Raw genomic sequence first — 13481 nt, forward strand, 5'->3', positions numbered from 1 at the left:
TAATAAATCTGAACATGCTTCTGAGCAGATGAACTCCACCTCTTGTCCAGTGGAAGCGAAAACGAGGTATTAAATCACATGATTGTGAGTGCAGTGTGAGAAAAGGGCATGTTCAGCTTAGTTTCTTGACTTGAATATCTGGAAGCTAGGGGAAGTGCAGAATTTGATGCTTTAAGCTAATTTAAAATACACATGTAAATATCTTTGATATATTTGTGACCATGTTGCCATCTCATTAGAGTTGGGCTCTGTTATTATGACCTGTTACTAGAAATAAGAACTGAAGTGGTAGCCCTGTTAGTGTCCTATAGGAGGAACCACTGAGCTTTATCATTACACTCTAAAATGGTTGCTGTAATTTGCAGCTTCCTTTTCAATATAGATTGATCCAGTATGAAATTTAACCGGAAAGAAAGTCCGCAAGAGGAACACTCCATGGTCGTTTGGTTACCGGGATAAGAATATTAAACATGACCGAGCGGACCACCTCTGCTTATCAAATCTATTATAACCTCAAACTTTATATGCCACAAGGCACTACTGTAACCAAATACTTTTAAATAATTTAAATATCTAAAATAAGCCAATTTCAAAATTTTATTCGTAGTAACCAATAAAATGCTGCTAAGTTATTATCAAAAACATCTGAATCTTAACCCAACGACTATGTCTATGAAGCCTCTACTGATAAACTGACGCAATGCTCAGGACATGAGATTTCCGGTCCAGTTCTCTAAGTAACAAAGAAATAACTAAATAAAGATGATTCTAAGGAATACTCCACGAACAAAAGCGGAGCTCACCAATAGCACTGGAAGAGAAGGAAGTCCTAACTCATAGCCTGCTCGCCTGCAAATCCGGTTCCTACGTTGTACCACAGACCAACGTAGGTTCCCAAAAGAGAACGTCAGTACCATCCATTGTACTCAGTGAGTCTCAACAACATGGGGCGAAACTTTAATAACATATACATTATGAGCAAAGGTTCTAAATGCATGTAAAATATAAAGCTTATAAGAATAATTCTAAAATAATTGCATAATAGCAGTTCATGAATATTCTAAAAGAAATTCTTTTCTTTTTCTTACTTATAAAAAAAATACTTCACTTTATACTTTGGGAGTTCCAACTATCCTGACTTAATTCTGTCTCAGTCACCGTGTGATCGGCACGAGTTCGATCCCAACCTGATCGAATAGGCTCAATCCACGAGGTGTCACTCGCTTCATGGTTCTCAGTGCTCATGTCTCATACCTTAGCATGGCTAAGTAAGTTCTCAGCAACGAGACTCTCGGCTCGTGTGCTCCCTACTTGGCACAAGTAGTTTCAGGAAGTCAACGCCTTGGTCAGGACCCTAGGCCTGGACGATGACCCCTTCTCAGAATAAAGGATATTCCCAAAAAATATCTTTTTTTTCTAAAATTTCTTCTTGTGACTTTTCAAGTCTAAATCTTTTATACATACTTATACTGGTATCCTTAAATGTAAGGCATGACATAAGAATGAAATAAACATTCAAAAGTATTTATAAAGGTTCTTGATACTTCATGAATTTTCAACATGAAAATGGTATATAAGAATAACATAAAAATCTGAAATTTATGCACATATATCCAAATAATCACCTAAACTTTAGCTAGAAAATAATTCTAAGCTAATAGGTACTTACTACTCCCATTAAGTATATATTAACTCTTTTATGCAATTCATCAAACACTTTGTGTGCGTACTTTTGTGAATTAAACCACTTTAGTAGAGGGTTATATCAACTCACCTCAATACTTCTTGAGCCAATACGTAGACCCCAGTCCAATTTATACCCGTCAAACAATTGATTCTACAACAACCAGTGCATTTTAATTAATTTCAAAGTTTCACACCTAAACATGGGATTTACTGTTGATACAGAGAAAGAAGGGAATTAACTATTCAATTCTTATCTATTACTTACTGTAGGGTAATTGAGAATAGGGAATTTTATATACCTGAGTTCAAGAATAAGTGAGTTATGAAGAACCCTAGAATTTTTCGAGCAATTTCTGGCTGCCTCTGTTCCTATCCGTGCGTCTGTGTTTCTGTGTTCTCCGCCTCCTTTTTTTTTGACTTAACTAATAATTAATGACTCACTTTTAATAATTAATAATATTAAAATAATTAATATTTCCCTAATTGTATATCCAATTATTTAAGATTGTGTGTATATATATATATTCACTATAGGCAAGAAAAATAATAATAATAATAATAATTTAATTCTATAATTAGCGTATCTTGAAACTTTTATAAATTTGAGGAGTGTTACACGCAAGAGGAACACTCCATGGTCGTTTGGTTACCGGGATAAGAATATTAATCCCATGGTTGGTTGTCGGTATTAGCTAATACTGGTATAAATTTTATACCAAAATGGTGGTATTAGTTATCCCATATAGATAATCCCTTGCGTTGGTGGGATCATATGTCTGTAAATGTAAGTTTCAATGGACAAAGTTGATTGGCTGCAATAGAATAATAGTGCTACTCCAAGATGAGAATGTTAAAGCTTCTCAATTGTCAAATTGCAAAGGAGTTATAGATCTGGTTAATTTCAATCTATTCCATCTGTAATAGTACAAGCTCTCAGTTGCCTATTGTTTACTGCTATACAATCTATTTTGAGCTGTCATTTACAAAAAGAGTCTCTCATGACTCAATAAACAAGAATATGTTGATTTCCACTTTCTTGGTGAATAGAAGAAGTTGAACAGCAACATGTTGGAATTGAGAGGAGCAATGCTTTGTGAAGATCTCCAGCGGCTACACCTTTCTTGATTAGTGAAATGATGTAGTCCATGAACGCCGAATCACAGGGTAATGTAATAGGGCCACCACTTGGTAGTCCAAACTCTTCTTCGGATATGTTTAACAGTTGCATAATGACCTCGTTTTCAAGATAAGCCAAAGGAATAACGAAGCGCCTTTGATCAATTGTATAGACTACAAAATGGCCTTTTCCGGCAATAGAGGATGAAGATGTACTACAACTGTCTGCATCACTACCATTTCCTGGAAGTGAAATCCTCTTCCTCTGCTTGACCACGAACTTTTGCCATTTCCTTGCCATTTTGATGAGCTTCTTAGTACTGACCATTGTCTTTCTTTCCATTTTTCTTTTTCTTGAAAGTTAGGAAGCAAGAAAGTAAACAAGAAATTTAGAACCTTTTGATGGCTGAATAGATAATGCTTTTAATTGATGATGAAAAATGTCCATAGAAAAGGGGGTTATTTATACAAGAGGTTGTAGACAGGCTTTGTAGTTGGAGCTGAAGTTTTGCTACTAACAACCAAAGGCAAAGCCATGTGCTGATGCCTGTTGGCCATGTTGATTTGGGGCCTTAAATTTGTGGATGAAGCTAAGTTTCTTCTTTTCTTTAATTTGATCGACAACCGGGGCCTATTAGTAATGATATTAGCTCATACTTGGTTACTTCTCACCAATGCCAATAATTTGAAACCACTAGATGAGGAATTGCAGGTTAGAAGCAAAACCATGTGCTTCTCCCTTCTTGGTCATGTAGATCGGAGACCTTTGAATTGTCATCTTGGCTAGTTTTGCTATAATTACAAATGCATTAAAGCTGAGTTTTAGAGGAGGGACACTGGAGAATAGTTTAGGTTAATAGGAGTAAGAGAAACCTGCTGGCTGCTGTTATCCACAAATATGGCCTAAAATTCTAAGTGCTTGTCAAGGAGTTAGAAGGCAATACCATGTGATACTAAATCATCAACTTCATCCATTCTTGTGGCTTTTATTTTAAGGGTGTCTTCTGCCATATTAGAGGTGGCAAAATGGTTAAAAGAAAACAGTTATCCATTAAAAAATAGGTTGGATAATGAACTTTTTAAAAACGGGTTGAATATGGATAAAAACCATATTATCTACTTAGAAAATGGTTAACCAAATGGATAACCAATGGATAACTAATGTGTTTAACTTTTACATTTGTAAAGCCTCAAATTGGAGGTTCCTCAAGTTTGAGAGACTAGGAATTCTCCCATAAGTGATCATATTCAAGAAGCCATGGATAAAATGGATATCCATATTATCCGCCGGATAACCCATTTTTTAGCTGTCTCAAATACTGGTCGGGTCGAATAATTTATTTGTTTTTTGAATTACCCGTTTTTAACCCGCTCATATCCGATCCGCCCATTTGCCACCCCTAGTCCATATCATGAGAAGCATGGGGCCTAGTGTTGTTCTTCAACAAATTCATGGACTGAATACTTTGAAAATAACAGAGTAAGCAAAACCATGTGAAACTTCATGTGCCATTGTCTATCACTAGTTGAGTATGAAACTTGCCATTAACTTATATATATATATACTCGGACAACAAAGGATTTGAGCAAAACACAAGTATCCAGATTACAAATAAAAACTTCCATTTTCTGTACAATTCTCAAATTCTGGTTCTTTCTTTTCCTTCACCATTTAGAGTTACCAAATACTCCTTGAGACAATGGGTATTAAAATGAATCCATTTATTCAGGCTAATCGAATTCTAAGGAGGTCGACAACATGTGGACGTGTTCCAAAAGGACATTGTGCAGTATATGTAGGAGTGAGACAAAAGAAATGATTCGTTGTGCCAGTATCATACTTGAGCCAGCCTTTATTCCAAAACTTGTTAGCTCAAGCTGAAGAAGAGTTTGGATTTGATCATTCAATGGGCGGTCTCACAATACCTATCAAAGAGGACGTGTTCATTGATCTCACTTCCCGTTTGAGGAGATCATGAGTAGGACCGTGGTGCAAATTCTTTTGCCTATGAAATTTTGTAAAGAAGTAGGACTAGACATGAGAAAGAGGAGATTGTAGAGTTCATTGTATAGTTTAGAACCACAAGAACCTTTGGATGGAACATTTCCCATGTAAAATTTATGACTAGACAACTCTTATTGTTTCACAGTCTTACAGTTTTTCAGTTTTTACATATTTAGTCAGCTTTATAGCCTGCTGTTTTTCATTCTTATTTCTTTCTATCAAACAAGTAAATGGACTTTAAGTGCTGAAAGAAATGTGTAAACAAGCAGAGAACGCGCAGGATATATGAATCATCATTGATTATTGAGTTTGTCCTTGAAAGAATCGAGTAACACGTGTAACGACAGAAAAAAAACACAGAAAAACTGCACAAGTATATGACTGACTATACAAATTCTTGTCCTAAGTGAATTGCCACTCTCTGCCCCTAACTTCAGTATATCAGGTCCATGCCAAATTCAGAATCACAAGGCACTAATGATGTCGCATAAAGACCATACTCAAAGCTGTTCTGTGCTCTTGGTGGTGCAAGTGAAGTGCAACAAGCCTCACACACAAACAACGGTGGCACAACCTCAGAATCTTCGATCCCACAGCAGCGAGTGTGCTGCCATATCTCACATATATCACACGAAACCATCCTTTCACCATCATCGTCTCGAGCCCCACATCTACAATTCACTGTCCAATTATCAGCCCCTCCTTCATTTTTCAACTCACTTTCCAAATCCAACCCGAAACCCCTCACCCAAAGTTCTGAGCCTGACTCTATAATGCCAAAGAGCACTTCACAATCTTCCATTGTTTCCATCCCTACAATGTCCGTTACCATAAAATTGTCCATAATGCAATATGTGTCCCTCATTGCAGACTCAATAGCTGTTTTTAAATCACCAATTGTCGAATGTAGAGGAACTTCAACCATCTCTCCCGGGGGATATCCCTTTCTAAGTACAGCTTCCAAACCACTAGAACTTGGCAAAATGCAGCAGATGAACCTCAACAATATGTCATCTGGATCATCCCTAAATGGCCATTCCTTCACAAAATGCTTACTATCCAAAACTGTCCTAACAGCTAGCTTTAGCACATTAGATTCTGCAAAGCTCAATAGCAGATTATTATACAAGCATAAAACATCACTGTAAACATCAGTTCCAGGATTAACAGCATAGTTCTGAACTGGCTCCGGGAGCTTTTCTTGTTCAGATTGATCACAATTCCGAAGCTCCTGAATCGTGTACTCCAACACCCTTGTAGCTCGATTCACTGCCCGACGAACTACATAGCCTCCAACAATCACATTATTCATCGATTTCAGAACATAATCAATCAACCCCGTATCGCCAATGTGGAGACGAGCAGCCTCACGCGCCTCCTGCCTACTCATACCACAACTCCCAAATCTGTTTGTTGCTTTCTTTTCTTTCAATGCATCAACAATCACATCTGCAGTGAACTCAAGTCTTCTCACTGGCCATCTACTGTCAAGAGATGCTGCAATGTTAGAAAACTTTCTATACCTTGCTGATTTTTCCTTCCCCTCAGACTTGCTTGGTGAAGCATTTCTTATCAAGTATCTCGACGAAGAACATGCTCGTACGACAGGAGCAACATTTGGCTTCTCCTTAATTGAATTGCAGGACTTCACAGCAAGCATGAATCTGAAGAGGTCACGAATCGTGATCAAAGGAGCGTCGCTCAAACCTCTATAGCAAACAACCATCTGTTTCATTACATTGGATCTGCTGCTGTATCTGAAATCTTCAATCACCTGATCAAGTTCAATTGAGCTGAGCATTTCAATAGCTCTTTCATAATTGTGCTCCATTATCCCAAAACTTCCATGGCTAAATTTGTAATCCCATCGGCCAAACCATGTATGTCCATAGGCAACCCCATACAACAAACGTAAATCCATCGAATGCTTCTTCGATACATCTTCAACAGTGATTTTCCTTTCAAAAACAACAGATGAAAATATTTCAAGAACTCAACTAATACATTCAAAACCAGAATCTGATACATCAAATACTTTAGAGAAATGTTTATTACCGAGCTCTAAGATTAGTGCAAATGCGATCCCAAAGGTCCATAACTTCGCGGCCACAAAGAAATTTGGATCCACCTTCATTTCCATTAATGCAAATCAAATGCCCAAATCCATTACAATGAATCAAACCATGCAAAATGTGAGTTTGATCATCAAAAACACCATCATTAAGATGCTGGTTCCATTCACAGTCAGCTGGTATAATCAAATGGTATTTCCTCTTTGAAACAAAATGATGACTCCAACCTGAAAAATCACAAAATCCTCAAAAATCCTTAAACCCCAAAATTCAACTCCCAAAAATAAAATAAAGAAACCCAAAGTAAAAAACAGGAAATTTCCAAAACACAATTCACAAATAAATAGAATGACGGAAAGGGTGTTCAAATTCAAACTGAACGTACCAAAATTAAAATATCAAAAACACAAAAGATAATCCCAAAAAAAAAAAATCACAAAACAAAAAAACTGACCAAATTTCAAATCTGAAATAATTCCCGAAAACTTAAATTCAAACATCAATATAACCAAAAGGTGTTCAAATTCAAGATTTACGGGCACAACTAAAGTGATTAAAATCCATAAACCCCAAAACTCAAAATCTCCCGAAAATGAAGAAATGCTTGAAAAAATAAAAGAATTCATAAAACCCAACTTTCAAAAATAAGTAAATAACCAAAAGGTTGCTCAAAAACTCAAATCCTACCAGCATATAAATAACAAATCCCCCCCCCCCCCCCCCCAAAAAAAAATATGAAGAAATGCCTTAAAAATATAAAAAAAATAAAACCCCAAATTTCGAAAATCAATAAATAAATAAAAACCAAAAGAGTATTAAAATTTTCAAGAGTTACCAGCACATCTACAGTGATCACAAAAACTTCTACTATCATTATTCTTCACGTTTTCTTCAATGGTATAAAGAGGAATCGCAACGCCTCTGTTTTTATGCACTAAAAATGTACTCCAAATTTGCATTCCTTCTACTGTATACTCCTCAAGCTCAGCACACTGTTGAAGAAAATACCGAACGTTATCGCGAAACGGACCCGTTGGTTTAATTGGACAACCCGGATCAAGAAAACTATGAAAGCCATAGAAATTTGGTGTTCTTTTACTCTTCTTGTAAGCTTCAAAAATCTTCGTAGACATTTTTGCGAACTGAAATTTTTTTCTGATTTTGAGTTTTTTTCTCTGTTTTGAATTTTGTTTTGGGGGGTGGGTTTTTTTTTTTCGGGGGGGGGGGGTGGTAAGTAACAGTTTGGAAGTTGAAGTTTGTTGAAGAAAGAAGACTGTTATAGCTCTGTGTGTTGTTTCAAACGGTTGAGTATTTTTTCAGGTGCGCGCGTTAGAGATTGTGAAAAGACGGGAATAACCTTTGGGTTTAGGAATTTAAAATTTGAAAATGAAATGGACGGTGATGATGAGGAATTTAGGGCATTTGTAGCCGTTGATTTAAGATTTCGTTTGACTGAGAAGTGACGACCCGAAACAGATTACTGTCTTTTGCTTACGTGGCTTAAAGGGAAAAGAGATTTTTTTTTCTCTGTCTTTTCTAAATTCTCTCTCCAGTTTTTATATTATTTTCTGATTGTTTTTGTTATTAGCATAACTAGAGGGAGTAAAGAAAAATCTAATACTAAACGAAAATAATTAGAAAAATGACACTGTATAGCCTCTCTCAAAATAATAGCCGAAAATATATATTTTTTGTATATTGGTTGTAAAAATAATAGCCGAAAATATATATAAAATTTGTATATTTTTTGTATATATATATATATATACATTCTGTATGTTATATACAAAAATTATATAAATTTTATACACTTTTTTGGCTACCAAATGTAAATAGTTTCTGCCGCGGGTTAAAAATGAAAAAAGCCCAAAATAGTTGCATTTTTTAAGGTATATGCATGTTTTTTCAAATTTAGCTTTAATAATGCGAGGTTAATATTATTCTCTTCTTTTGTTATCAATATTACAAGTTGGACATTTAGCACATGTAAAATGTATCGCACATTTCAAAGTAATGAATTCAAGATAGTATCTTGCTTATAAATATTTATCATTTAACTACATGGATGTTTACATTAATTTTTAACCGCAAAAATTAAATTATTTTGTTTGATGCAAGCAACGCATGGGAGTAAGTATTTATCGAGTATGGCAAAATTTGGACTATTTTTCTCTTAATTTCTTGCTGAATTGAATTTCACTTTGTTATTTGAATATATATATCTTGACTTTAATTTTTCAATATTACTAACCACGCAGTTTTATTAGCTCAAATCAGAGTTACCTCAATCAGTTGTTAGCTGTTGTTGCATAAATATGTAATTTGGAGTTGTTCTTCTGGGTCAAAAATAAAAAAGAAATTTGGGTATTAAAATTGGGGATAAGTTTTACGTTCACGTGTCTTTCCATTTAAATTAGAGGTATATCTGTGCAAATGTATAGCTGTGAAATCTGATTGAACGAATATTCAAACGAAGAATAATTTTAAATTATTCTCGATAGTGTTGCGGAAGCCAAATGTATATAGTGTGAATAAGTCATAATTACTATACCAAAAATTATGACAGCCACCAAATAATAAATAAGACAATAAAGCAACAATAAAGGGAACACCAGAATTTACGAGGTTCGACTAATTTTGTCTACTCCTCGGACACAACCAATATTTTATTCTACTCCAAAAATACAAGTGAAATAATACTAAAGAGAGAAGATACAAATGCCTTAAACAGATGAGAAGGCAAATGAGAGGTGTGTTTAAATCCTAAACATTAGGCCTTCTTTTATAGGGGGAAAATCCCCCCCCAAACTCAACTCCCAACCAACGTGGGACTTTGGCATTTTGCCAAACTTCAACAAATCTCCATCTTGGCAAAATTCTACATCTTCAATTCTCTCTCAATAACAATTTTTTGTTATGTCTTCATCTTCAATCTTCAGTGTTCAACAATGTTGATCAAATCCAAACAATGTTGAAACTTGATCGCAGTCACCACCTTTGTCAGCATATCAGCAGGATTCTCCGTAGTATGAATTTTCTTCACCGTGACTCCTCCTTCTTCTATGATTTCTCGTACGAAATGATACTGAACATCAATATGCTTCGTCCTTGCATGATAAACTTGGTTCTTCGCTAATTGAATAGCACTTTGACTATCACAAAAAATTGTGATACCTTTTTGTTCAACACCAAGCTCCTTTAGCAATCCTTGAAGCCAAATTGCCTCCTTCACAGCCTCTGTAATAGCCATGTACTCTGCCCCTGTTGTAGACAAAGCAACTGTTGACTGCAAAGTAGACTTCCAACTAACTGGTGCTTTTGCAAAAGTAAACACATAACCAGTAGTTGATCTTCGTTTGTCCAGATCACCCGCAAAATCTGAGTCACAATATCCAACTACAGACTGATTGTCTTCCTGCTCAAAAACTAACCCGACATCTACAGTATTATGAATATACCGTAGAATCCACTTTACAGCTTGCCAATGCTCCTTCCCTGGATTGTGCATATATCTGCTAATAACTCCAACAGCTTGTGAAATGTCAGGCCTTGTGCAAACCATTGCATACATCAAGCTACCAACAACATTTGCGTATGGTACCTTTGACATACACTCTCGTTCAGCTTCATCCATTGGCGACATAGTAGTATTTAGCTTAAAATGGGAAGTAAGTGGAGTACTAATTGGCTTAGTCTTGTCATCTATGCCAAAACGTTGAAGTACTCTCTTCAAATATTCCTTTTGAGATAAACAGAGTTTCTTTGAACGTCTATCTCTAATTATCTCCATGCCAAGAATTTTCTTTGCCTCACCCAAATCCTTCATCTCAAACTCCTTCTTCAGTTGAATCTTCAACTTATCAATTTCTTCCGAATTCTTGGAAGCTATCAACATATAGGAGAATATATACAAAAGAACCATCTTTAAGCTTGTGCAAATACACACAATGATTGTATTTGCTTCTCTTGTACCCTTGCCGCAACATAAACTCGTCAAATCGCTTGTACCATTGTCTAGAAGATTGTTTCAATCCGTACAACGATTTTTCAAGTTTGCACACCATATTTTCTTTTCCATCAACTTTGAATCCTTCTGGCTGAGTCATGTAGATTTCCTCCTCCAAGTTTCCATGTAAAAATGCAGTTTTTACTTCCATCTGAACTAGTTCCAAATCCAATTGTGCTACCAAAGCCAACATAATTCTAATGGAGGAATGTTTTACAACTGGAGAAAACACTTCATTGTAATCAATTCCCTCCTTTTGAGCATATCCTTTGGCCACCAATCTTGCTTTGTAGCGAAAATCTACTTGTTTAGGAAATCCTTCTTTCTTTGTAAATACCCATTTGCACCCAATTGCTTTCTTTCCCTTCGGGAGATTGGCCAATCACCATGTATGATTCTGATGAAGGGACTGTATTTCATCATTCATGGCAATCCTCCACTTATCTTCTTCTGAACTTTGGACAGTATCTTTATAAGTGGTAGGAACATCATCAGCTACAATTGAGGTTGCACAAGCAACTGTCTCTATGAGACGAACAGGTTTCGTTATTGTTCTTTTTGGCCTGCTGGTTGCTATTGATTCAAGTTGTTGTTGAGGTTCCTGAGTTGGAATCTCCTCTACTGGCTCTCCTTCCATAGGGTAATCTTCATTTGTTTCCTCCTCTGCTTCTTGTGTAAATTTTCCCTCAAACTCCACCTGCTTAGAAGCACCTTCATTTTGTTTGGTATCTTATGTTACCTTATTTACCATAGCAAATTCATCAAAGGTAACATCCCTGCTAAATATTACTTTCTTTGTCATAGGACACCATAAGCGATATCCTTTGACTCCAGAAGTAATTCCCATAAAAATAGCCTTCTTTGCCCTTGGATCCAATTTTGACTCCGTCACATGATAATATGCAGTTGAGCCAAACACGTGCAAAGAGTTATAATCTACAGCAGGTTTTCCGTACCATTTTTCAAATGGTGTCTTGCCATCAATAGCAGCAGATGGTAGACGATTAATGAGGTGGCATGCATATGTAATTGTCTCAGCCCAAAATTCTTTGCCCAAGCCAGCATTGGACAACATACACCGTACCTTCTCCAGCAAGGTCCGGTTCATACGTTCTGCCACTCCATTCTGTTGTGGTGTATGTCTGACAGTGAAGTGTCGGACGATGCCATCATTTTGACAGACCTTATTGAAATGATCATTTTTGTATTCACCTCCATTGTCTGTGCGAATACATTTGATCCTCTTGCCTGTTTGATTCTCCACCATCGTCTTCCATTTGAGAAAAATTCTCAACACTTCATCTTTGCTCTTCATTGTATACACCTATACTCTTTGGGAAAAATCATCAATAAAGGTTACAAAATAGTGTTTCCCACCCAATGAAGGTGTTTTGGAAGGACCCCAAACATCAGAGTGTACATAATCCAAAATGTCTTTAGTATTATGGATCGTTGTACCAAATTTAACCCTTGTCTGTTTCCCTTTAACACAATGCTCACAAAACTCCAAGTTGCAAGCTTTTACTCCTTTTAACAATCCTTGATCTGATAGAGTTTTCAAGGATTTTCCTCCAGCATGTCCCAAGCGCATGTGCCATAACTTGGTTGCTTCTGCCTCTTTGTCGTCACTGGATGTCACTGTCGCTGTCCCAATAACTGTACTGCCACGATAGCGGTACATATTATTATTCTTCCGATTATCCTTCATTACCACTAGTACACCGGAGCATACTCTCATCACTCCATTTTCTGCAATGATTTTGAACCCTTTTGATTCTAGGGATCCTACAGAGATGAGATTCTTCTTCAAATCCGGTACAAATCGAACATCTGTTAATGTTCTGATCATTCCATCATGGTTCCTTAATCGTATTGAACCAATGCCATATGAGGTAAGAGGGCTGTTATCCGCTGTGTGAATGATTCCATATTCTCCTTCTTGAAAATCCACGAACCAGTCCCTGTTGGGACACATATGATAACTACAAGCCGAGTCCATCAACTATATGTCTGATGATGTTGATGACTCTGTTGTAACTAATGAGAAATCTGAATCATCACAATCAGCTTTCTTTGTATTCATAATGGCCTTTCTATTATTATATTTGGCCTTATTCTTCAACTTCAGACAGTCTTTCTTCCAGTGCCCTTTTTCTCGACAAAAGGCACATTCATCTTTGCTGGGTCTGGATCTTGACTTGGATCTTCCCTTCTTTGTCCTCGTTTGATTTTGAGGACGAACCCTCACAAATAGTGCTTCTCCTTCTCCGCCCTTCTGTTTTTCTCGCTTTCTTTGTTTATAGCTGTACAAAGCTGAACAAACTTCTCTAAGAGAAACTTCGTCATTTCCATGGAGTAGAGTAGTTTCAATGTGCTCGTACTCATCAGGAAGTGACGCCAACAACATCAAGGCCAAGTCACCATCATCATAAGTTATATCCATATTTTGCAAATCTGTGACCAACTTATTGAAACTGGTGATATGTTCATTCATCGTGGTACCAGGAACATAGGTGAAGTGAAACAGTCTCTTCTTCATGTACAATTTATTTTGACTATTTTTCTTCAAAAATTTATCCTCCAATGCTTTCCATAA

The 13481-nt window shown here is 36.4% G+C and overlaps 1 protein-coding gene and 1 pseudogene across 1 annotated transcript; both read right to left on the reverse strand.

Annotated features, from left to right (window-relative positions):
- Positions 1-2531: 2531 nt before the first annotated feature.
- Positions 2532-3641, reverse strand: LOC107823925 (auxin-responsive protein SAUR68-like; annotated as a pseudogene).
- Positions 3642-5127: 1486 nt separating this feature from the next.
- LOC107823923 (PHD finger protein MALE MEIOCYTE DEATH 1-like) lies at positions 5128-8056 on the reverse strand. The gene is made up of 3 exons (XM_075229097.1): positions 7715-8056; positions 6863-7106; positions 5128-6765 (listed from the first exon to the last, which is right to left on the reverse strand). The coding sequence occupies exons 1-3, from the start codon at positions 8010-8012 to the stop codon at positions 5241-5243; spliced, it is 2067 nt and encodes a 688-aa protein (XP_075085198.1). The 5' UTR covers positions 8013-8056; the 3' UTR covers positions 5128-5240.
- Positions 8057-13481: the final 5425 nt, after the last annotated feature.

Source organism: Nicotiana tabacum, chromosome 13 (assembly GCF_000715075.1).
Source record: "Nicotiana tabacum cultivar K326 chromosome 13, ASM71507v2, whole genome shotgun sequence".
NCBI lineage: Eukaryota > Viridiplantae > Streptophyta > Magnoliopsida > Solanales > Solanaceae > Nicotiana > Nicotiana tabacum.

Bases quoted from the DNA above. Each gene is read 5' to 3' on its own strand.
- LOC107823923 (XM_075229097.1), bottom strand. From the start codon at position 8,012: ATGTCTACGAAGATTTTTGAAGCTTACAAGAAGAGTAAAAGAACACCA. The intron at 7,107-7,714 runs GTAACTCTTGAA...GTGATTTTTCAG, and splicing joins TGATCACTGTAGATGTGCTG to GTTGGAGTCATCATTTTGTT. The intron at 6,766-6,862 runs GTAATAAACATT...TGTTTTTGAAAG, and splicing joins TGCACTAATCTTAGAGCTCG to GAAAATCACTGTTGAAGATG.